Genomic DNA, 26,849 nt, shown 5'->3' with positions numbered 1-26,849 from the left:
TTAAGTTGTATGAGTTCTTTGTATATTTTGGATATTAAATTTTATCAAATGCATCATTGCCAAATATGTTCTCCCATATAGTAGGCTCCCCTTTCACTTTGTTGATGGTTTCTTTTGCTGTGCAGAAGCTTTTCATTTTGACATAGTCCCATTTGTTTATTTTCTCCTTTGCCCTAAGACCGTGGTTGGCAAACTGCAGCTCGCGAGCCACATGCCGCTCTTTGGCCCCTTGAGTGTGGCTCTTCCTAAGCCTTAGGAGTGCCCTAATTAAGTTAATAACAATGTATCTACCTATATAGTTTAAGTTTAAAAAATTTGGCTCTCAAAAGAAATTTCAATCGTTGTACTGTTGATATTTGGCTCTGTTGACTAATGAGTTTGCCGACCACTGCCCTAGGAGATGTATACATAAACATATTGCTACGAAAGATGTCTGAAATTTTGCTGCCTATGGTTTCTTCTAAGATTTTTATGGTTTCATGACTTACATCTCAGTCTTTTATCCATTTGAGTTTATTCTTGTGTATGGTGTTAAGTTGGTGCTCTAGTTTCACTTTTGTGCACGTTTCTGTCCAATTTTCCCAACACCGCTTATTGAAGAGACTGTCTTGACTCCACTGTATGTTCTTGCCTCCTTTTTAAAATATTAATTGAGCATAATGACTTGGGTTGATTTCTGGGTTCTCTGTTCTCTTCCATTGATCTATATGCCTGTTCTTGTGCCAGTACCAGGTTGTGTTGAGTATAGTGGCTCTGTAGTAAAACTTGATATCTGGTATTGTGATCCCTCCCACTTTGTTCTTCTTTCTCAAGATTGCTGGAACTATTCGGGGTCTTTTTTGGTTCCATATAAATTTTTGGAGCATTTGTTATAGATCTGTGAAATATGCTGTTGTTATTTTCAAAGGGATTGCATTGAATCTGTAGATTTCATTGGGTAGTATGGACATTTTAATAATGATATTTCTACCAATCCATGAACACAGTATATTCTTCCACCTATTTGTATCTTTCTCTATCTCTTTTTCAACATCCTGTAGTTTTCCGAATACAAGTCTTTTACCTCCTTGATTAAATTTATTTCTAAGTATCTTAATTTCTTTGTTGCAATGGTAAATGGAATTGTTTGTTTAGCTTTTCTTTCTGGAAATTTATTATTGGCGTATAAAAATGCCATAGATTTCTGGATGTTAATTTTGTATCATGCTACATTGCCAAATTCCTTTACTAAACCCAGTGGTATTTTGGTGTAGTCTTTAGGGTTTTCTATGTACAATATCATGTCATCTGTAAGTAATAAGAGTTTTACTTCCTTCTTTCCAATTTGGATGCCTTTTATTTCTTCTTCTTGTCTGATCACTGTGGCTAGATTTCCAGTACTATGTTGAATAAAAGTGGTTAAAGAGGACATCCCTGTCTTGTTCCTGTTCTTAAGGGCAACACTTTTAGTTTTTGCCCATTGAATATGATGTTCACTGTAGGAATGTCATGTCTGGCCTTTATTATGTTGAGATATGCTCCCTCTATTCTCAGTTTGCTGAGAGTTTTTATCAAAAAGGGTGTTGGATTTTGTCAAATGCTTTTTTTGCATCTATGGAAATGATCATGTGATTTTCATCTTTCAATTTGTTTATGTGATATATCACATTTATTGATTTATGAATATTGTACCACCTTGCATCCTTGGAATAAATTCCACTTGGTCATGGTGTGTGATCTTGTTAATATATTGCTGGATCTGATTTGCTAGAATTTTGTTGAGGATTTTTAGCATCTATGTTTATCATGGATATTGGCCTATAGTTCTCTTTCTTTGTAGTATCTTTACCTGGTTTTGGAATTAGGACAATGCTGGCTTCATAGAAAGAACTTGGAAGTGTTCCTTACTCTTGGATTTTTGGAATACTTTGAGGAAGATAGGTGTTAGTTCTTCTTTGAATGTTTGGTAAAACTCCCCTGTGAAGCCATCCAGACCAGAGCTTTTGTTTGCTGGGAGTTCTTTATTATTATTATTATTATTATTATTATTACTATTTCTATTTCATCAGTTGTTATTGGCCTATTCAGGTTTTCTGATTCTTCCTGATTCAGTTTTGGAAGATTGTATATTTTTAGGAATTTATCCATTTCATCCACATTGTCCAGCTTGTTGTTCATAGTATTTTCTTACAATCCTTTGTATTCTCTGGTGTCAGTTGTTACTTCACTGCTTTCATTTCTGATATTATTTGGGTCCTCTCTCTTTGTTTCTTGATGAGTAAGGCTAATAGTTCATCAATCTTATTTATCTTTTCAAAGAACCACTCTTGGTTTCATTTATTTTATTTTATTTTTTATATATATTTTATTGATTTTTTACAGAGAGGAAGGGAGAGGGATAGTTAGAAACATCGATGAGAGAGAAACATTGATCAGCTGCCTCCTGCACACTCCCCACGGGGGATGTGCCCGCAACCAAGGTACATGCCCTTGACCAGAATCGAACCTGGGACCCTTGAGTCCGCAGGCTGATGCTCTATCCACTGAGCAAAACCATCCAGGGCTATTTTATTTAATTTTTTAGTCTCTATGTCATTTATTTCTGCTCTAAACTTTACTTCCTTCCCTCTACTTAATCTGTTTTTTTTTCATTGTTATTCTCTAATTCTTTAAGTTGTAGGGTTAGTTTATTAATAACTTTTCTTGTTTTTTGAAGTAGGCTGGTAGTGCTATGAACTTCCCTCTCAGGACTGCTTTTGCTGTGTCCCAGAAATTTGGGGTTGTTGTGTGTTCATCTTCATTTATTTCCAGGAAGTTTTTTTATTTCTTTCTTGATCTCATTGGTAACCCATTCATTGTTTAATAACATGCTATTTAGCTTCCGTGTGTTTGAATGTTATTGGGTGTTTTTACTGTAGTTGATTTCTAATTTCATTCCACTGTGATCTGAGAAGATGCTTTATATGATTCAATCTTCTTGAACGTGTAGAGACTTGTTTTGTGTTCTAACATGTGGCCTATCTTTGAAATGACACATGTGCACTTGAGAAGAATGTATATTCTGCAGCTTTGGTATGAAATGTTCTATAAATGTCAATCAAATCATTGTGATCCAGTGTGTCATTTAAAGTCAGTTTCCTTGTTAATTTTTTGTCTGGAATATCTATCCAGTAGAGTCAGCGGTTGTTACAGTCCCCTACTATGACTGTATTGCTGTCCATCTCTCCCTTACAGTCCTCTAGAAGTTTTTTAAAATATATCTAGGTGCCCCTATATTGAGTGTACACATGTTTACCATGGTTATATCTTCTTGTTGGATCAATATCTTTAGTATTATGTAGTGACCTTTATTTTCTCTTATGCTGTAGGCCTGTTTATTTGAGGAACTTTAGAATTACACTATAAATTGCATCCCCCAACACACATATATAAATGCTCATGCATATACAAAAGGAGAATTCTTAGCATTCTAACTGGAATTATTTTCTACCTAAAAGTTAAATTGAAAAAAATTTAATATCTTTATAATATTTGTTCTTTTCAGCCATGAATATGGTAATATTTCCATTTAGTCAACTAGAGATAGTTTTTAAACCATGAGAATGAAGATAAGTTTCATAACAGCCATGTTGATAAGTTATAGCAATTTGAGTCCATTTATTATTTTTAGATATTTATAGTGTTCACACCATTTTAAATGAAAGGATAAAGTGAAATGAAATTACAAACATTTAAAAGTCTTAAAAGCAAATCAACCAACAACAAGTACTGGCGAGGATGTGAAGAAAAGTGCACTGCTTGCTACTGGGAATGCAGACTGGTGCAGCCACTGCAAAACAGTATGTAGTTACCTCAAAAAAGTAAAAATGGAACTTCCATTTGACCCAGTGATCCCACTTCTGGGTATTTACCCAAAGAAACCCAAAACTCTAATTTAAAGGAATATATGCACCCTTATGGTCTTTGCAGTGTTATTTACAATATCCAAGATTTGGAAGCTGCCCAGGTGCCCATCAGTAGATGATTGGATAAAAAAGCTATGATACATTTACAGAATGGAATACTAATTGGCTGTAAAAGAAAGAAGGCAATCTTACCCTTTGTGACAGCATGGATGGATATGGAAAGTATTATGCAAAGTGAAATAAGCCAATCAGAGAAAGACAGGTACCATATGATTTCACTCTTATGTGGAATCTAATGAATAAAATAAACTAACAAAAATTTTTAAAAGTCTTAAAAGCAAATGAGCCTGATACAGAAGATAGAAAGGAAAAGCAAAACACAAAACCAAAGCTGAATATTAAAGTAGCAATTCAACAGAACAAACAAGAACTTCAATCAAGGACCCCACATAGCCCCCATTTGCGGAAGGAGAATAGTGGAGCTGAGCACTTCTCTTTATTATTCATCTGCCAGATATTCTCCCACCAACTATAATCAAGTTACTGCTCTGCTCAAAAATATTCAATGGTTTCCCACTGCTTACAATTTAAAATCCAAACTCTTTAATCTGACATTCAAGGCTTTGGCTGCAATCCAAACTTTTAGTGTTCACATCCACTTCTCACCTATCAGAAAATGCCCAGAAATACTTTATACTTTCCCATCTCTATACCTCTTCCTAATACTCAGCCCCCGCTCCAGTCTCCTGACAAAATTCTATCCTTTCTTCAAAGACTAACTCAAAAACTACCTTCTGCGTGAACCCTCACATGACATGTGCAGCGTGTAGTCTTTTCTCCCTTAGAAATCTTAACACTCACTACTGTGTACACTGTGCCATATCGTGGTTATTTGTGCACATATCTCCCTAACTTCCTTAAGGCTTCCTGGGGGCCTACTCCATGCCTTGTACTATTTTATATCTTGCATTGCCCTGTACAAGTAATCAATAAATATATGTTGAAAAATGTTACTGAAAAGCAGTAAAGATTTGGCAAGTAATGGCAATTATAAAATAGAAATGCATTTATGATGCATTTCAAAGAACATTAAACACTATGACTTGCTGACGACAAATGATCTATATATAAGGTGTCTCTGGATGGGGAAACTGCCTTCATCTTTCCAAACACTTATTAAAGCACCCTTGTGAAAAGGCTATTCAGCTTCACACATTTGGTTTGAATCAGAACTGTGGGAACAGATCATACTTTACTAAGCTTTGAAAAAGTTGAAATCCTCTGTTTTATATCAGGACAATAAAAACATAGCCATGGTCATTATTTCATTCACCTTCTTCATGTTCCCTCCAAGGGCAGGGTACGGAGGCTTGTTGACACGGCTCCAGTTGACTGGCACGCGGATCATTTCATAGAGCTGGAAGATCACTAGAGCATCTGCAAGATCACTAAAGTAGGAGGAAAAGAAGATGAAGGAGGAGGAAATGCTGGTACTACATAGTTTTATTAAGCACACTGGAGATGGGCTTATGTCTTTAAAAATACAACAGGCTCAATTAACACTTAAAGAACAACAGGTTACATCATTTGACCCAGAACTTCTAATCTAGAAATCTGTCCAAAATTTCTTCATGAATGTTTACAAACATAATGTGTACAAGGACATTTATTGCCATAGCATTTATACATTTGGAAACAACTTAAATACCAGCTAGTAGAGGGCTGCTGAATAAACTATTCATACCATGGACTCCTGGGCTACCATAAAACATAATAAGGTAGATTTCTATGTACTCACTTTACAAGACATATTACACTGAGCCAAACCGGTTAGGGCCATCAAGTCTGTATGCTAAGGACACAAAGAAACAGCAGTTGATCTTAAACTTGCTAGGTCTGTGATGTGTAATGTGGCTTTTCTCTCTCAATAGCTGTTCACTGAGCTGGAAAGGATAAGGGACAGATTGTCATGTTTTGTTTTATTCTACATATTTCTTGAAACTTGTACGATGGGAATGGAGTCCATATATTGCTTATGTATTATGATTTTTAAAACTTTTAAAAATAATTACAGAAAAATCACAATAGCTACTCGGTAGGCAGTTGTTCTTTAGCTAAGATTCATATTAAAGTTACTTTGCATCTGTGAGCACACATGCGATACCAGTAAAGGGGGCTTGCCCCTGTGTTGAGCAATGGAAGGAGTCTATTATGAAGGTAATTAAGCACTGACGAGGTCATCTATAAGCACATGGAGATTTTTGTAATAAAAAATCATTAAAGTTATTTGTATAACTTCTGGAATCTCATCTATTTCATGACTTTTTCCTTTTAACTTTAAATGAAGTCATTCTTATTTCTATGTAGTATAGTATTATTATTATTATTATTATTATTATTATTATTATTTATGTTTTTGCAAATAGAGAAACTGAAACCTGAGGCATGTGGCCCACCGGCCGCAAGTTTGACATGCTTGGTGTACACCCTTGGTCTCTCTCCAAGAACTCACTTTAAAAACTTGGCACTGTCTGGGAAAAATTATTTGGTTTGGTAAATAATTTTAAGTGCTGTTTTATTACCATTGCTGTCAACTAGTTGATCAGCCTTTATATATATAAAAAATCTGTTACACAAACACACAAAGCTCTCCTTTATAGCAGGAAGCAGTCTTTATCTTCAAGGGAGGTGATGCATGCATTCTGGGAACAAAGGGGCATGGATGGTGTGGCTTACTGGGGTAGCTGCTTGTCAGCAGAGTGTTTGTGTGTGTATCTGTGTGTATATGTATGTGAATGTGTGCGTGTATGTGTGTATATGGGTGTGCACTGTGCCCATGATGGTGTGGGTTTTTCCCACTTTAATGTCACTGCTGAGAACACATCTGTATGGGTAGTTGCTACTACCTGCTGTCAAGCTAGAAGTTTAGTGGTGTTTGGTATAATTTCTGGGCACAAATTTATCAGCACAGTGGGTGTTGGGGTTAGCTTTTCAGCAGGTGCCCCATTAAACAGAAGGTGCTCCACTGCACTAAGGAAAGATGTAGTTTTGTCCAAGAAGAACTACTGCACTGTCAGCAGCAGATCAAAGGGATGTTCATTCCAAGCCACTCCAGACCAGAAATTGTAGTGGGGACTGTCTATAGGAGACCAGAGGGAGAGAGACCATAGAGCAGTGATGGTGAACCTATGACACGCGTGTCTGAGGTGACACGCAAACTCATTTTTTTAGTTGATCTTTCTTTGTTAAATGGCATTTAAATATATAAAATAAATATCAAAAATATACATCTTTGTTTTACTATGGTTGCAAATATCAAAAAATTTCTATATGTGACACGGCACCAGAGTTAAGTTAGGATTTTTCAAAATGCTGACATGCCGAGCTCAAAAGGTTCGCCATCACTGCCATAGAGAATCACCTTGTCACACTTGAGTCATTGGCTAGGTGCAGCCACTTGTCATGCCGGTGTTCGTCCAAGTTGGGTACCTTCTGTGTGTCGTCACCATAAAAGGTAGAGCATGTGACATGAATGCATTGTGGGTGGGAAGCTTGTTGTTACTGATCATCCCCCTGGCAGAGGAGTGAGTAGACCTCACAGATTGGCATAAAGACAAACCCCAGGGAGGATCTTGAAAGGAAAGTAACTGTTTACTGCTCCCATCTTTTCTCCCTGTTACCTCCAGCTTCTGGCTGTGTGGCACTCCCCCTGTGGGAGCACACTGACTGCCAGGAGGCAGCTCCTGCATTGAGTGTCTGCCCCCTGGTGGTCAGTGCATGTCATAGCGACCAGATGTTCTGCAGTTTGGTCGATTTGCATATTAGGGTTTTATTATATAGGATTCTGAACTGGAGATTAATGCCAAAAAGACCAAGATCACTGGCTGAGGATTTATGATGGAGTTATTTCTGCTTCTTGGTATATATTCAAAATATTATTTAAAATCTAAAACCAGTAGTGCCTTATTATGGCAATGACTTTGATGTGATAGACTCACATTTGATAAACTCTTTTTTTTAAATTTTGTTTTATTGCTTAAAGTATTACAAAGAGTATTACATATGTCTCCTTTTTTTTCCCCTTGACCTTCCCCCTGCCTCCCCTACCCCACAGTGTCTTGTGTGTATGTAAATTCAGCTAAATGATAAGAGATATGCCATTTAGACCAGAACTCCTATATAGTAGCAGGGCAGTGAAGGTCTCAAATAGTGGAAGGGAGGAGCAGCTAGATCTTTATGGACATTGGAAGGAATGTCTATAATATATAATTAAGAGAAAGAATAATAGGTCTAGCCCTGGACAGTGAGGTCAACGGTTAGAGCACTGGCCCACTGAAGATCTCTGGTTCAATTCCCAGTCAAGGGCATGAATCTGGGTTGCAGGTTTGATTCCCAGCCCCAGTCAGGGTGTGTGTGGGAGGCAACCAACTGATGTGTTTCTCTCATATCGATGTTTCTTCCACATCGATGTTTCTCCCCCCCTCTCTTTTTTCCTCCCCCTCCCTCTCTTCCACTCTTCCTTCCACTCTCTCTAAAAATCAATGGGAAAAATATCCTGTGATGATCCTAATTTTTTTTTAATTGAGCATATACATATTTGTATATGAATTTTTTTTAAAGTTTGGAGGGATGAATACCAAACTCTATGCAACCTTGGTAGGTAAGACAAGACTTTTATTTTTAATTTTAGTAACTTAAGGTATGATATTTTATTTGTTTTTACAATGAGCATGTATTTCTATTTTAATTAAAAAGTAAATATAAAGCCCTAGCTGGTTTGGCTCAGTGTATAGAGCAGCCGTGGGCAAACTACGGCCCGCGGGCCGGATCCGGCCCGTTTGAAATGAATAAAACTAAAAAAAAAAAAAGACCGTACCCTTTTATGTAATGATGTTTACTTTGAATTTATATTAGTTCACACAAACACTCCATCCATGCTTTTGTTCCAGCCCTCCGGTCCAGTTTAAGAACCCATTGTGGCCCTCGAGTCAAAAAGTTTGCCCACCCCTGGTATAGAGCATTGGCCTACGGACCAAAGGGTCTTGGGTTCAATTCCCATCAAGGGCACGTACATTGGTTGCAGGCTTCTCCCCAGCCCAGGCCCTGGTCAGGGCATGCATAGGAGGCAACTAATCAATGTGTTTTTCTCATACCGATGTTTCTCTCTGTCTTTCCTTCTCTCTAAAAAATCAATGGAAAAATATCCTCAGGTGAGGATTAACAACAACAACAAAATTATAACTAATATTATATTATCTTTTAAAAAATACTATACTTTTCTTTTAAAATCCATTTCATTGCCAATTCCCAGCATTCTGAAACTCTACATGTTGGCTAAAATTCTTGTGATTTTTATAAATGTTCTCATGTAAACATACCTAGAGCTTGAAACTAGAAAAGTTGGACCCTCGCCATAAAGCTGAAACACAGTAAAATGTTTACCTGTACAAATGATTAATGTAAGGGTTGACCCCCAAGGAATTCATCCAGTTTCGAAATGTCCTTTCTTCCTTGCTCTCTCCTAGAGTAGACACAAGTTCACACTGATGATTCAGGACAAAAGGAATCAAGAACCACATTTTAAACCCTTCAGGCAGATATAAACTGGCCATACATACTTTGCCATGGTTCCTATGACACTACAAAAATTTTAGGCAAAAAAATCTCTTATTGCCAAAGTCCCTTTTTTCCCCTCTGTCTAGACAGCCTCTATTTGCTCTAAATTTTTCCATCTAGTATTTTTTATTGATGTCTGTGAACTACTGAGCCATGGGTTTCTCTGTCCAGAAAAGTAATAAATAAACTACAGATGTGTGGTGATATCCATAGTTAGAATTACATGCAACATGATTGGCTAAAATTAAGAAAAGAAAATCTTTTAGCAGCCAGGGTAATATCAGCACATTAAACAGAAACAAAAAGTTGTACTGTTTCCAAAGCTGTATTACTAAATTTGTACAAATAGGGTTTTACACAGAAAAGTTGCTGGGCACACAAACCTACATTGTAATTACACCAGATAGCAATGAAGGAGATGTGATTACAGGTCATATAAAAACAAGCAATGAGGGGGATGTAACTGCTTTACAGGCTTCTTGAGTTTAGATTGTTCCTATTGAAAATACATAAGGGACACAGCCCCACACAGAGTGCTAAGAGAAAGACACATTTCATCATAGTAAGTCCCTAGACCTCAAAGACCATCTTGAGAAGAAACTCCTGCAGGCATTATTATTTAACCTGTGATTACCTAAATTGCCTGAACATTCCCTTCACAGCAGTGTTTATATCATTTACTAGAGGCCCGATGCACGAAATTCCTGCAAGAGTAGGCCTTCCTTCCCCCGGCTGCTGGCACTGGCTTCCCTCTGGCACCAGGGACCTGGGCTTCCCTCCCGCCACCAGCAGCCGGGACCCAGGCTTCCCTTGCAGAGGGAGGCCCCACCCGCCCGCCACAGCCCGCCTGTTGGTGGCCTGGGCCTCCCTCTTTGGGACTATCGTGGAGCCCCCCCAATCGATCACCCTGCCGGCTGGTAGCCTGGGCCTCCCTCTGCAAGGCGATCATGGGGCGATGGCCGGGCCCCTGACCAATCGCATTGCACTTGCCTTGGCTGGCCTGGCGCAAGTGGGTGTCATAGTGTGGTTGCTCGGTCTAATTAGCAAATTATGCTTTTATTATTATAGATAAGGAAAACGTGGGATATCCTGTGACACAAAGGGAGCAGAGAGAGAAGTGTGCCCTCCTGGTCATTTTTGCCTTTTAGTCATCACCTTAATGACAATGGTCCTCAGTGACTAGAAAATTTTTGTGTGTCTTTCAGCAAAGTTAGGGAGACAATGGAATAGACTAGCCCAGTGGTCGGCAAACCCATTAGTCAACAGAGCCAAATATCAACAGTACAATGACTGAAATTTCTTTTGAGAGCCAAATTTTTAAAACTTAAACTACATAGGTAGGTACATTGTTATTAACTTAATTAGGGTACTCCTAAGGCTTAGGAAGAGCCACACTCAAGGGGCCAAAGAGCCGCATGTGGCTCGCGAGCCGCAGTTTGCCAACCACGGGACTAGCCTATATCTCACTACCAGACTCCTGAAAAATGAAACATTTATAGTACGCCTTGCATCACTTCTATACCAGAGGCAAGTTCAAGCCACTCTCTAGACTTTGTCTCATGTGAGCTTCCCAGGACAATTTGGCCTATAAATCTACAACCATCTGAACGAGCTCCAGAAGCCCATTTCTATAGAGCCAGCCGCACAGTCATCTTCAGACTAAGTCACACAGACAATAAAAACCTGCATACCCAGAGGAGAAACCAAAACCTTGTAAAATCTAAAGCATTCTGTTTTTTGGGGCCAACTGTTCAGAAAATAATCTTCCCACTGTACTTTCATGTGGTTTTCAATGCCATTACCTAAAAGCTTTCCCAGAGTCTGTTTGAATTCTTGTTCTGTTAAATTATATAACCATATTATTTGTTGTCTAAATTTTGCCCCCTCTTGCCCTAACTGGTTTGGCTCAGTGGATAGAGCGTCAGCCTGCAGACTCAAGGGTCCCAGGTTCGATTCCGGTCAAGGGCATGTACCTTGGTTACGGGCACATCCCCAGTAGGGAGTGTGCAGGAGGCAGCTGATCCATGTTTCTAACTCTCTATCCCTCTCCCTTCCTCTTTGTAAAAAAATCAATAAAAAATACATTTTTTTAAAAAAATTTTCCCCCTCTTGTATGCATAAAAGGTGGCTGATTATTCTATTGTATCTGCCATTACAACTTTATAATAACCTATATGAGAACCTTTTAAAAAAGAATCAAGTTAACCTAAAAATGTCTAGAAACTATGATTACCTTATTTTATAGGGGTTATTAAACAGGTGCAAATTAAATATCGGAATTTTTCCCAAGGTAACATAAATACAAACATATAATCAATAACTTGATGCATGTGACTTGGGTTTACCTTTTAGTTTTTTCTCTATTACAATCTGTTTTTATCTACATATAAATATTTATTTTAGTAATTAGAGAATTTTTACACTATTTCCACCTCTGAAAATCCAAGTTATGTTTTAAAATAACAAACATTAGTAGTGTAACAATTGTTTAATTTTTAATTAGAATAATATCTAAATTCTGCTGAACCTGATAATTTAGTGCATTCTATTTAAAAAGTCACTAAGCTTGTATCTTGACTGAAAGTGTAAGTTTCAGAGGTTCACATTTCTTCCCATTATTCTCAACTAATTATATCATTATTAATTTTTGATACCTGGAAAGTAAAATAGATTTTTAAGAGAGCACTTATTTATCTAATACCATTTCAAGTTGTCTTGGTAAATAAATGCTCAAAGCCAGCAGTACTATGCATTTGTGCAAGAGCCATAGTAAAGCATTACAAAAACATATGTATTCCAGATTGTAGATGACTAAAGCAATCTCAGAAGTAAAATCTTAATTGCTGATAGAAAAGATACAAAAAACTATAAAACATTCTTTTCATTTTCATAGTCAAACTAACATCTGCAATTGAAGTTTCATGAAAAATAACAAATATATTAAAAATAGGCTAGTAAGAGGAAATAAAAGGAATTGACATATTTAACACTCACAAATGTGGTAAGTGCTGTATAAGTGGTTTCTTCCTCTCTCTACCTGACCATTACTGAGCACATACTGTTTGCTAAATTCTTTCATGAAAGGTAATTTTTAATTCACTCTGTGATTCTTCACAATAAGTATTACTGGTCTTGTTTTATATGTGAGAAAACTAAGGCTCACAGAGATCACTCAGATGTTTAATGGTGGAACCATGATTGAACAAAGTATAATTCCGTGGCCTAGGTATTTTCTATCACCACAAATGAGTTCTGACATGGTCTCTCTATACACAGCCTATGTATTTGGCTCAATTTAATATGAAGGTTTAATATTTAGTTGGCCTTTTAATTTTCTTTATTCTATATAGATAAAATTCTTTGCCAATGAGGACATGCTAATATATGAATATGGGATGTGATAAGGTCAAGCTTCAAACTTCATAAGGATCTATAAACACAAATTTACAGAGAAAAAATTCCAATGTCAGTAAAGTCAAATACATTTTGGCAGATATACATACATATGTTCTAAATAAAGATGATTGATAAATATTTCCCATGGTATCTTCTTATATAGTAAACTAGAGGCCTGGTGCATGAAATTTGTGCACTCGGGGGGGGGGGGTCCCTCAGCCAGGCCTGCACCCTCTCGCAGTCCAGGAGCCCTTGATGGATGTCTGACTGATGGCTTAGGCCCACGGGAGTGGGCCTAAGCTGTCAGTTGGACATGCTTAGCGCTGCGACGGAGGCAGGAGAGACATGCAGCGGTGAGCCAGGCTTCTGGCTAAGCGGCACTCCCCCTGTGGGAGTGCACTGACCACCAGGGGGCAGCTCCTGCATTGAGCGTCTGCCTCCTGGTGGTCAGTGCGCATCATAGTGACCAGTTGTTCTGCTGTTCGGTTGATTTTCATATTAGCCTTTTATTATATAGGATACTATGGAAATATTTAGCAATCTGATCCACACTGAAAAATTCCAAAAGCATGCTGAACACTAGCAAAAGAATTCAAACGTTACAAATAGGAGAACAAGCAAGTTGGACAAGATATCTAGCAAGAATTTGGTGACTATAAAAAGCAGATCATTTTTAATATGCCACTCTAAACAATGCCTTCTAATGTAAGACACAAAGGAATTTTGAAATTTTCCAGACTCATAAAAACTTAGCAGTCTTCCTTTTTATTTAATTTTTTAAAATTCTAATTTCTGATTATATATTTCTCTGTTGAAGTCTATATTTAATCTCTCTTCCCTCTTAGTGATGTAAGTGGAGGAGGCAGTCATTTTATTTCACTGGCCCTCAGGAAGAGTGAATTGAATTAATCATATTCTTCAAAGAACATACTTGTTAACTCTGAAACTTCTCCCACTAACTAAAACAACTGTAATTATAAAGTGACAAAGACATCAGAACTCTGGCTGTGGCAGTCAGAGAAAAAGATCATGAAACTGATTTCTTATGCTGTCTCAGGAAGGGAGAAGGAAGTAACATGGGTGATGTGAGTGAATGAACACTGAATCGTCAAATTCTCTCCACCAAGAATCCCTACTTGAGCACTACCTTCTCCAAAACAGGGCAACTAGTGGAAATATTTTAGGATTGGCCCTTACTTCAGACAACTGCCACTACTTTTTTACTTTTAGTTGGTACTAAAGTGGGTTTTGGTATGCATGAGTGAGAGGGTGAAAATGGGAGAAGAAAAGAAGAGAGGCTGGGAAACAGAAGAGGAGAAAGAACTAGATATTGAGAATGTATTTGTCATTATGACGATTCATATATTATAAGCTTCAATGACATTCAGTAAATGAAACACAGTTAAATAATACAAAATAATGTTACAGAACCTAAATAGATCCTTTCAAAAATTACTTGTGATAAAAGATGTTTATTTATAGGAGAGAGATAAAGGCTTTGCATCAAATCATGAAATCCAATTGTCAATATTGATTTCTAATGTGCTTACAACTACACTCCCATCATTACAGAGGGCAAATTAGGTGAAGAATTTACATAACCAACCCTTGCTCTGCTATTCAAATTAAGCTTCATTTGTGTTCCTTGCTTATTATCATTCATTCTTTAGGCATATTAAGACTGAAAAAAACACAGCATGAACAATGCAAAAAATAAATATCAACCCAGATAGAAAGAATAAATGGTATTAATAAAAAGAACATTAGAATGATTATAGAGAATATAGGAAAGTACTAAATACAGTACCTACATTAGGAGGGGTCAAATCTGCATTTCATGAAGCAAAACAGGAAAGTAATATAAATTATGAGACAGATAACAATAGCCCACACACAAGACAAGTAATGAATATTATAAATTTTTTCATGTGCAGTAAAAACATTAAAAAGAGAACAAAACTGGAATCAAACTGTAGCTTTCAAAGGAGAAAACAAGCTACAAATAATTATTTTTTCCAATAGATAATTCAATGTCCATATTCGTGGTGGAGTTATGTTATGTGGTCATTTAAGAAAATATTTTTAATATATGATAGTTTTCACTAACATCTTATAGAGAAATGATAGACAAGTAAGATTTACCCCACACCTTTTAACCAAAACCAATAACCACTTTCTTTAATTTTAACTTTTTAATGGATACACATGCCTACATACAGTAAACTATGCCTCCCACCACCCTCTCCTACCTCTGAGAGTGAAGTAGGTCAATATCACAGGAAGATACATACTTTGAATCAATTAAAGGCAGAAAGAACATACCTTCCAATAAATTCATATCGATGTCATTATTATCAGGCTTGTGTAGGCATGGGTATGTGTTAAACAGATTAGCTACAAAAGCTAAATTAAGTTTAGGATTGCCTGAAACCACATCTGCAGGAGTAACAAACTGTCTGCAGCCCAGTTTATCTGCTTCTTGAAGCATGAATCCAGCACGCTTTAGGTCATTTTTCTCCTAAACAATAAAATAAAATAAAAATGGTCAAGATTAAACTTTTAATTGGCATAACCTTTTATTGTTATACATATTTATAAGCAATTACTTTTCTGGATATATATATATATATATATATATATATATATATATATATATATATATATATGCCTAAGCAACCATCCAACCATTTGACTGCCCGACTGGTAGCTATGACACGCAATGACCACCAGGGGACAGACGCTCAACGCAGGAGCTTCTGATCTTCGGTTACTTGGCAGCTGCGGTTCTCGGGTGACACACCAGGAACCAGAAAGGAGGGAGCCCGATTCCGGGGTGCATCACCTGAGAACCACCCTCTCGCAATCTGGGACCCCTCAGGGGATGTTGGAGAGCTGGTTTCAGCCCGATCCCCACAGGCCAGGGTGAGGGACCCCACCAGTGCATGAATCCATGCACTGGGCCTCTAGCTGTAAATAAAGCTGCTACGAACATAGGGGTCATATAATCTTTTCAACTGGTGTTTTGAGATTCTTAGGATAAATACCCAGAAGTGGGACTGCTGGGTCAAAAGGCAGTTCCATTTTTAATTTTTTGAAGAAACTCCATACTGTTTTCCACAGTAGTTGTACTAGTCTGCTTTCCCAACAGCAGTGAAGTAGGGTTCCCTTTTCTCCACGTCCTCACCAGCACTTGCTGTTTGTTGATTTGTTGATGATAATCAATCTGGCAGGTGTGAGGTGATACCTCATTTTGGTTTTAATTTGTGTTTCTCTAATGACCTTGAACATTTTTTCATGTCTATGGCCATCTGTATGTCCACTCTAGAGAAGTGTCTATTCAGGTCCATTGCCCATTTTTAAAAAAATATATTTTTATTGATTTCAGAGAGGAAGGGAGTGGGAGAGAGAGAGAGAAACATCAATGATGAGAGAAAATCATTGAATGTCTGCCTCCTGCACACCCCCTACTGGGGATCGAGCCTGCAACCCGGGTATGTGCCCTTAATCAGAATCGAACCCAGGATCCTTCAGTCTGCAAGTCGATGCTCTCTCCACTGAGCCAAACTGGCTAGGGCCCATTGCCCATTTTTTAATAGGATTGTTTGTCTTCCTTGTGTTGAGTTGTATAGATTTGTTATATATTTTGGAGATTAACCCCTTATCTAATGAATCATTGGTGAATATGTTCTCCCACACAGTGGCTCTCTTTTCATTTTGTTGATGGTTTCCTTTGTTGTGAAGAAAACTTTTAGTCTGATGCCAACCCATTTGTTTATTTTTTTCCTGTGTTTCCCTTTCCCTTGGAGACATGTCGAAGTGTCTTTATATTTTAGAAATACACATTGAAATATTTATCAATGAAAAGATATGACATCTACCCTGGCTGGTTTGCTCAGTGGTTAGAGTGTCAGCCCAAGGACCAAAGGGTCACAGGTTTGATTCCCAGTCAAGGGGACATACCTCAATTGCAGGTTCAATACCTGACCCGGGGAGGACACATGCGAGAGGCAACCAATCGATGTGTCTCTATCATATCAGTGTCTCCCTCACTTCCCTGCCTTCCCCTCTCTAAAAAAAATCAATGGGAGGATTAACATATAAATAAACAATCAGGGGAGGATTAACATATAAATAAATAAATAAATAAATAAAAGACATGATGTCTAGGATTTGCTTCAAAATAATATGGGAGAGGAAGGAAATAGGCAGGTGGTAAAAGTGACAAAAGATTGCCCATGAGCTGATAGTTGTTGAACTTTGGGGGTGGACACAGGATAGATAGTTCAGTACACTAAGTCTGTTCACTTATGAATATGTTTGAAATTTTACATGCTTTTCTAAGTTCCTAATATTTTGACTCAGACTAATTTGCTAATTTGCATCCTACATAATAAAAGCGTAGTATGCAAATTGTCCCCTCGACTGGAAGTTCTTCTAGGAGTTTGACCAGAGGGTGGGGCCAGTCGGGGGAAGGGAGGGAGGCCCCAGCCAGCCACTGCCAACTGCTAGGGACCCTACCAGTGCACAAAGTTTGTGCACTGGGGCCTCTAATAGTTTTACAATACTAAGTTTCTTAGATGTGTCATTATAATAATGTTTAATATAATGAAGTAATGACTTATATTGCCTTTAAAAATAAATATTGTGGATATTATACTTTAAGTACTTAATAGATTTTCATACAAACTATAGTCTGACCTAATTTTAATGTTTAGCTAGAACCATCCCTGGTATTTACAACTTATGCTAAAAGAATGGGCTTCCTAGGAATTGTGTTAGATGGATCAGGGCCTGTATTAGCCCTTCCTATACCACAAATATTAGGAACTGTCATTTTTTATTTTGTGTATTTCCAAATATAAGTTGGAAGAACTGATAATCAATTAATTGCTTAGCGATCTCATAATGGCTTGCTGCTACCTTTCCTAGTGCACAGTGATAGTCACAAAAACACTCTGTGAGTTCCAGTTGTGTTGCATCAGGGAAAGTAGATGTAGGATTGATTCCACACATACTCAAGGTTGGAATTCTGCAATTCCTTTTCTTTATGACAACCAGATGACTTAGCATGTAGATTTGGAGCTTATGGCATGAAAAACTTCTGAAGATCAAGCTTTAATGTAGGGCTGAGGACTCCACAGGGAATGTTGCCTATTGAGAACTGTATTCTAAATTTGACTATCCTCACTCATCAAATTCAGGGACTTGGGGTGAGGAAAATGGGGAGTTATTATTGGGTACAGATTTCACTATGGGGTGATGAAAAAGTTGTAGATATGATTAGTGTTGATGGTTGCACACAATGGGAACAGACTTAATATCACTGAATTGTACACTTAAAATCACTTAAAATGGTAAATTTTATCTTAAGCTTATTTAACCAAAATTTTAAAAATTAAAAACTACTCACATTAAATCCAGAAAGATCAATGGCAATGGCAGGTCCATCATCCCTGTCACCTTTAGGTGCAATCTGATTAAGCAGATGAAAATAGGCTCTTGAATCCTTCAAGGAAAGAAATGAAATTTTTAAAATGAATAAAATCATCATTGGATTTAGGGAAAAAGTGCTCAAACTGAAAAAATTGTCCTCATCTCGAGGAATGGAATAATAACTATTAACTTTACTTATTATTTATATGTTCCTCAATCACTGCTATTTTTCACTTCAGAGCTTCCAGCAACAATGTTCCCTACACTGGAATACCCTTCCCCACCTTTTTCATTTGTTTACACCACCAAGCATCAGCATCAGTTAAGATCAGGGTTAAGTATTACCTTTTGGAAGCCTTCCCTAGATTCTCTTAGAATTTGACCACATTGTAATAAATTATCCAATGAAGTCATATCCAAAGATGGCTATCATAATTCTTCCCTGTGAATACATATAGCTCCTCCCATTAAAAGGCAGTCTATTTGCACTCCTTTTTTACTTAGTCTGTACTTGTGACTTGCTTTGACCAATAGAATGCAGTTAAAGTGGTGTGCTGGGGCTCCAAGCACAGCCTGAAGAACTTCTGCATGGGTCCTCTTGAACTCAGCTTCCACATAACAAGTCCAAAGACTGACAGCCAAGCTAGCTAGGTGAATAGGCCTCTCGGAAAAGCAATGATTCACTAGACATGTGATTGATGCCCTTGCCCCAATTTGGGCCAGCCCAACTCTCAGCTGAATGTAGTTAGTGATCCCAACCAGAACCATCTGAAGCAGAATCACCCAACCAAGCTGCAATAACCCACAGAATCCTGAGAAACAACAGGTTGTTATTTAAGTTATTAAATTTTGAGTGTTTGTTATACAGCAGTATCTAGATCACGGAAATATCCATCTACTAGATGTTTCTCTCCCTGTGTAATTGAGTAAGCTTCAAGAGTTAGGTCTTTGCAACACCCCCTGCCTGGCATCATGTTCCACAGGAGGGATTTAATAAGTACCTGATTAACTGAATTTTAAAAGAGAAGAGCCCCCTGCAGCCAGGAGGGTGGTGGAACTCTCCTGGGGAGCCCCAGTGCTCCTCCTCCAGCTGCGGTGGATCCGCGGGGCTGCAGCCTCCAGGACAGGGGCCCAGCACCCTCTGGCCAGGCTGGCACTGTGGAGGGCTGGCTCACTGGGCAGATTCTTTGTAATCCTTTTGTAAAAACTTTGGGATTCCAGGGGGCAGTAAGTACGCCTGCTCAGAATTTTTGTCCTACACAAAGTAACCGTGGCGAGCAGTGGTGGTACAGGAGTGTGGGCGCTGACCCTACAGTGCACAGATGAAGAGTGTGTGGGGAACACAGCAGGCAGCCTGAACTGGAGGGTGGGGACTGTCAGACCGCTGCTATTACACTAGCACTTCCCAGTGAGTGGTGGCCTCCCTAACACAGAAAGGAATTCTTTGCAGCCACAGCTGACTTGGTGGTGGTAGTAGTGCGGGTGGGGTAGATTTTAAGAGTTAAAGAAGATGAGAAAGTTCCATTTCTGCTGGTTGGTAATAAATAAGATTTTAGAAGATAAAAGGCAGCTTTCTGTAGAAGAGCCTAAAACAAGAGCCCATCAGTGAATGTTAAATACATGGAAACGCTAAAATGCGCTAATGTTGACTAAGTATTTTTTATTTAATGACAGAAATTCGAGCTAGAGAGATGGAAGACAGAACAGAATAGAAAAAAGAAAAGGAAAAGTTTAGTCATGAGAATCAGAGAAAGATGCTACAATTTATAAGCAGAGTCCCAAACTCCTTTCTTATCTTGGCCTTACTAATAAGTGTAATGTATAAGCATTTCCATTGAAGGCTCAATTGACTGAAAATATTTTTAACATTTTGAAAACTGTTATGTGTCACTAAAAGTGTGAATTGGAACTAGACTGAAACTCAAATTCACTTAAAAAATAAATTTATGTGGCTTCACCAAGAAGCAAAGCTCAACTTATTTCACAATCTCCCACATTTATCATGGTCCTGAATTTAATGCATAAGCTTGTGTTTTGAGGGCAGTCTTCTTTAAACTGTTAAAGAGGCAAGCTGGGTGGGGAATGGGAGGAAAGACTACTTCTTCAGGTTTATTAAAAAGCCTTAATTTCATATCACTTAAAAATGTATTTATTCTACTACCTTGAAAATAACAATTGTGAACATGATACTTAAACTGTATTTTTAACCATTATTATACAAAATATTGAAGAAAACTTATTGGCATGGTTGTTGCATATAGTTAAAGTGACAGTAATTCATCTGTTAACCTGCATTAATTACCTGATGATTAACTTAGAAAATTGGTGCAAACTTGTACATGGAAAATTTGATTATACCTTAATTTAGAAACTGAAAAATACCAAGTTACTCATTCTGGGTGTGTCCTCATTAGTGCCATCGTCCCATTGCCCTTGTGTCCTGGTGAGAGAATATATGCCTAGTATGAAGTACAACTTTTGTGTAGAAGATTCTTGAGAAATAACTGTCTGCTAGCAGTCTGTCCAACTTGAAACTATGTTCTGTACTCTGGTTCCTGCAAGTAAGGTTCCAGAGCTCCTGATTGCTTTTAATTAACTACACAATAGTTTAAAATAAAAGGCCAACATATACTTGTAATATAACTTTAGACTATGAGGACTCAACACCAGTTATGTGCCAGAAGCCAATTCCAGCATGTCAGCAGGGCTGAATCATCTGGAAATGGCTGAGGGCATTTCCCCAAACCTGAAAAGGATGCATTAAATGATTGCTTGCTGCCAGACAGCTCAGGGCATTTCAATCTACTTGTTATTGCCTCCTACTGGCCAAACACCTGAAAAACCATAGACAGTTTCACCAATCTGACAATGATTCTGTATACCTAACCCTACCCTTTGATACACACACACACACACACTAGAGGCCCGGTGCACAAAACTTTGTGCACTCGGGGGGGGGGGGGTCCCTCAGCCCGGCCTGTGCCCTCTCCCAGTCTGGGACCCCTCGGGGGATGACCACCTGCTGGCTTAGGCCTGCTCCCCAGGGGATTGGGCCTAAGCTGGCAATCAGACATCCCTCTGGCAGCCCGGCAGCCCTCAGGGGATGTCCACTTGCCAGCAGGGAGCAGACCTAAGCTGCAGTCGATCATCCTTAGTGCTGCTGAGGAGGCAGGAGAGACTCCCACCACCACCGCTGTACTGGCAGCCATCAGCCTGGCTTGTGGCTGAGCAGAGCTCCCCCATGTGGGAGCACATTGACCACCAGAGGGCAGCTCCTGCATTAAGCGTCTGCCCCCTGGTGGTCAGTGTGTGTCATAGTGACCAGTCATTCCCAGTCGTTCTGCTGTTAGGGTCAGTTTGCATATTACCCTTTTACTATATAGGATAGAGGCCTGGTGCAGGGGTGGGGGCCAGCTGGTTTGCCCTGAAGGGTGTCCCGGATCAGGGTGGGGATCCCGCTTGGGTGCCTGGCCAGCCTGGGTGAGGGGCTGATGGCTGTTTGCAGCTGATCACACCCCCTTCAGGGTGGGGGTCCCCACTGGGGTGCCTGGCCAGTCTGGGTGAGGGGCTGAAGGCCGTTTTCAGGCTGGCCTGTGACTGAAGCTCCCAGCCTCTCCTTTTTTTCTTTTTTTTTTATTCTGGGATTTATTTACCTTCTATAATTGAAACTTTGTTGCCGTCGGGAGCTGAAAGCTGGCTCCTGCTCGCTGCAGCTCTGAGGCCACGGCCTGCTGAAAGCAGGTATCTGGGGTTTGTTTAACTTCTATAATTGAAACTTTGTTGCTTTCGGAGCTTAGAGCCAGGCCGCGGCAGGCGGGGAACCTTGGCTTCCTCCATCACTGGAGCAAGCAAGCCTCCTTCTCGCTTTAGCTGCGTGGCTGCCAGCCGCCATCTTTGTTGGCGGTTAATTTGCATATCTCGCTGATTAGCCAATGGGAAGCGTAGCGAAGGTACGGTCAATTACCCTTTTGTCTTTTATTAGATAGGATATATACTAGAGGCCTGGTGCACAAAAATTTGTGCACTGGGGGGGGGGCGTGTCCCTCAGCCCGGCCTGCGCCCATTGCAGTCCAGAACCCCTTGGGGGATGTCCACCTGTCGATTTAGGCCCACTCCCCGGGGGATCAGGCCTAAGCTTGCAGCCAGGGAGCCCTCGGGGGATGTCCGACTAAAGGCTTAGGCCCCCAAGGGAGCTGTGATGAGGAAGCTGGGGTGACAGAGGAGCCACGCTGTCCGGCCCCGCTGCCCTGGGTCCGGTCGCACACGGGACTCCCAAGCGGGCAGGTCGATTGCTGCTGCCCCGCCCGGTCGCCCCGGGTTGGGTCGCACATGGTGCGCCAGGGCGGGCAGGCGGATCGCTGCTGCCCCACCCGGCTGCCCCACCCCACCGCCTCGGGTAGCAAATAGCAGGCCGGGATGGCGGCGGGGCAGGCAGGATGGCGCTGACCCGCCCTGCCTGCAGTATGCAAATTAGCCATCTTTGTTGGTGGTTAATTTGCATATCGCACTGATTAGCCAATGGGGGCATAGTGAAGGTACGGTCAATTACCATGTGTGTCTATATCTACCTTGCCTTAGGACAATTTGTGTTAATAAATAGCAAGGGGTCCTGAGACAAGAACTTGGTTTCATTAGCCAAGCTCCTCTGGCCCCCAAATGCCTTTCAAAATTATGTTTCGTCTTTGGACTCTTGATTGCTTTACACACAGTGCTTCTCCAGATTCCTGAACCCTTCTAGATGCTGGATTAAGACCACTGGCAGTTATGTTTCAGTGAACCCTCTCTTTTGTTAAGATGCTAGTCTCTGGAAATACCTTTCTGCAAGTGGTAAGCATGTCTTTTTTATCTCTTTGGAGGAGGCACAGGAAAAACATCAATAGTGATAATGCATTTTGGGAACACTTTGGGAAAATATTCATGCTTGCCACCTGTTAATTTTTAAATTTGTATGCATGAGGTTACAGATTGGCAATACGGGAATTGTTAGGCATATTTGCAGTCTGTGTTCATAATGAAGAAGAGTGTAGCTGCATTTTCCTAAAATTAACATCAAACAATCAAACCTGAGTATCGTGCAGAAAACATGTTCAGTGTACACAGACCAAGTATTAGGCTTGTGTCACCTTGTGTGGTCATCCCACTGGGAGAATTCTAGCACATACTTTGGGAACATAATTTCAATGGGAAATCTGCCACTGTCAGATTTCTCTTTTCTTCTTTGGAACAGAGCAAAGACAGTTGATTCACAGAGTTTTCTTTCTTTTTGTTTAGTTCTCATTTCAATAAGTCAAAGATGTGTTCAGGCATTCCAGGTAACAGATGTGTATGTAAAGTTAACAAATATAGGCTTTTAAGAAATTCAACTCTTTAGATATTACACCCAGTCTATAATGTTAACACTCCGGTGTGGGGTGAATTTCCCGCCAAAATATAAGATGGCTCTGTCTTTTGGTTTTGTTCCATCCACCAAAAGGGTGGATTACAAACAAATATTTGGTAATACGCAGTTACAATCGGCCCGAGTTTACACGTTTCCCGCACTCCACCGCAAATCTATATGAACCGAGTTAAAGACGGCTCCCGCGGAGTACGCGCAATTCACGCGAGCCGACTTAACTCGTTTCCCGCACTCCAAGTGTTAAATATGTGTCCTTAAAGAGTTTGAGGTGTATGTCTTCCATTTCATATTTTTCACAGGCTATGGCATGTGCAGAATTAAAGTACCAATGTAAGACTGTCCCTGTGGGCCCAGCGATTATATATGAACTCATTCAATCTTCTTTAGCCAGGGCCCTACCACTGACATTGTGATTTTGCTTTGAGACCTTTCCTCTCCTGGGCACTGAAGTGCTATAGAGCCAGCTGGCAAAGACACATCACATGTCTTATGCTAAAGCCACTACCTGATTTTTTATTTGCAATTTCAGCCAGTTAAAGACCAATAAATTTCCTTTAAAAAAAAAGAGAGAGCAATTTCAAAATGGTGACAGAGTAAGTGGAAGCTACACTGACACTCTCCCAGGACCAAACTGGAAGCACAACTAAAATACAGAAAACCACGCTGAAAAATCAACTGAGGACTAGCTGGAGAGAACTCTGATAACCAAGGACAGAAAGTGGAGATGCAGTGGTTCTCAACCTTGGCTGCACATTAGAATCACCTGGGAATCTTTTTAAAATCCTGATTTCTGGGCCTCATCCTCCGGAAATTCTGTTTCTTTGTTATGGGGTGGGGCCACAACATTAGTAACAAAGAAACAGAATTTCCGGAGGATGAGGCCCAGAAATCAGGATTTTAAAAAGATTCCCAGGTGATTCTAATGTGCAGCCAAGGTTGAGAACCACTGACAGAGATTGGTAGGAAATGCAGAGATGCGAAAGGACTGGCCGTGCTTAGATAGATAGCAGCTGAAGTCCCGGTGGGATATATCAGCTGTGGTGGTGGGGTTCCCACTGAGAACTCTGGGGTGTAAACCCCAAGCTGGGCTCCCCAGCCCAAAGCACCAGAACTGGGTAAGGTGCCCACAGAACATCTGGCTGTGAAAAGCAAAGGGTTGCTCTCTCCCAGCCAGACAGCTGAAAATGCAGGCACCCTCTTAAAGGGCCAATGCACAAAATTTCATGTGCAGTCACTCACTTTGTGCTCCAGCAGAGGGAGGGAAGAGTGGACTAGAGCTGTTTGGGTTGGGAGCTCTGGGGTGGGAGCTCAAAGAGCACCCACCCTGGTTTCCTGAGCTGAGTCATTCCCTCATGCTGCAGAGGACAACTTTCTTCTGCAGACCTTTGCTATCCAGGTGCTTTTTGCCTGGAAGGAAGGCAGTTGCCCCATCCTGTTGGAAGAACTCTCCCCCACCCTGTGGTTGATATCCTGAGACTAATTAAGGCTGATAACAATCAGACTGCAGTCAGAAGAGCATCTCTGGAGGCTTTGAGTCTTTGCCTGATCTCCTTTTGGGTCCTGAGCTAGGAAAAGCAGACGCTGGTGCATATCTTGGTCCTTTCCAAAGTCACCCAGCCCCAGCAGAGGAAGCCACAAGCTGTGGATTGCTGATAGGGTACTCAGGGCCAGTCACAAACAGCATCCGACACTGTCCTGAACTAGGGATTAAAAGTCATAGCAGATCTACCTAATACACAGACACAAACCCAAACAGGCAGCCAAAATGGGGAAACAAAAAAGCCAGAAATGAAAGAACAAGAGAATTCTCCAGAAGAAGAACTAAATGAAATTGAGAGAAGAAATTTATCAAACATAGTGTTCAGAATAGTGATGTCAAAGATGCTCAACAGCATGAGAAAAGATATAGAAACTATGAAGAATGACATAGCAATAACAAAGAACACAGTGGAGGGAATATAGAGCAGATTAGGAGAAGCTGAGGATGGAATCAGTGAGTTATAAGACAGGGTAGAAAAAATCAGTCAATTAGAGAACCAAAAAGAAAAAAAAACAATTAAAAAACAGGAGAACAGTATAAGGGAACTGTGGGACAACATGAACATAACAATATTTGCATAATAGTTGTGCCAGAAGTGAAAGAGAGAGAGCAAGTGATAGAGAACATGTTTGAAGAAATAATGGCAGAAAACTTACCTAACCTGGTGAAGAAAAAGTCACACAAGTTTAGGAGGCACAAAGCAAGAAGAGTGCTAAGCAAGAAGAACCCAAATCGGCCCATACCCATAATTAAAATGCCAAAAATTAAAGACAAAGAGAGAATCTTAAAGGCAGCAAGAGAAAAGCAAACTGTTACCTACAAAACGGCTCCCATAAATCTATTATATGATTTCTCATCAGAAACTCTACAGACCAGCCCAGCCAGCATGGCTCAGTGGTTGAGGATCCACCTATGAAGCAGGAGGTCACGGTTTAATTCCTGGTCAAGGCACATGCCCAGGTTGCAGGCTCAATCCCCATTGCGGGGAGTGCAGGAGGCAGCTGGTCTATGATTCTATCACATCATTGATGTTTCTATCTCTCTCTCCCTCTGCCTTCCATTCTGAAATCAACAAAAACATATTTATTTAAAAAAAATAAAAAAACCCACAATGTACAGCCAGAAGAGAATGGCATGAAGTATTCAAGGTAATGAACAGCAAGGATCTGAAACCAAGATTACAGCATCCAGCAAGGCTATCATTCAAAGTAGACAGTGAAATAAAGAGCTTCCCAGACAAACAAAGGCTAATGAGTTTATCACCATCAAACCAGCACTGCAACAAGAAACCTAGCTCAGAACAAAAGACTCACACAGGATAAGAGTGAAGGGATGGAAAAAATGTTTCCATGCAAATGGAAATGAAATAAAACCTGGGGTAGCAATACTCATATCTGACAAAATAGACTTCAAAATGAAGGCCATCACATTGATGAGACAATAAAGGTCACTACTTAATACTAAAGGGATCAATCCAACAAGAAGATATAACCATGGTAACCATATATACACCCGATATAGGAGCACCTAAATATATATATATATATGTGTGTGTGTGTGTGTATGTGTGTGTGTGTGTGTG

The 26,849-nt window shown here is 39.8% G+C and overlaps 1 protein-coding gene across 1 annotated transcript in view; it reads right to left on the bottom strand.

Moving 5' to 3' along the window:
* The window catches only part of PLS1 (plastin 1), a 151,512-nt gene that overhangs the window by 22,489 nt on the left and 102,174 nt on the right, over positions 1 to 26,849 (bottom strand). The window contains exons 9-12 of the mRNA XM_023751456.1: positions 18,307 to 18,402; positions 15,219 to 15,414; positions 9,327 to 9,405; positions 5,218 to 5,332 (exon numbers count right to left, since the gene is read on the bottom strand). Of these exons, the coding sequence (XP_023607224.1) occupies positions 5,218 to 5,332; positions 9,327 to 9,405; positions 15,219 to 15,414; positions 18,307 to 18,402 (486 nt within the window). The remainder of the gene's footprint in view (positions 1 to 5,217; positions 5,333 to 9,326; positions 9,406 to 15,218; positions 15,415 to 18,306; positions 18,403 to 26,849) is intronic.

This window comes from Myotis lucifugus, unplaced genomic scaffold, assembly GCF_000147115.1.
Source record: "Myotis lucifugus unplaced genomic scaffold, Myoluc2.0 scaffold_21, whole genome shotgun sequence".
In the NCBI taxonomy this organism is placed as follows: Eukaryota; Metazoa; Chordata; class Mammalia; order Chiroptera; family Vespertilionidae; genus Myotis; species Myotis lucifugus.
This window is presented reverse-complemented; position numbering and strand designations above follow the sequence as displayed.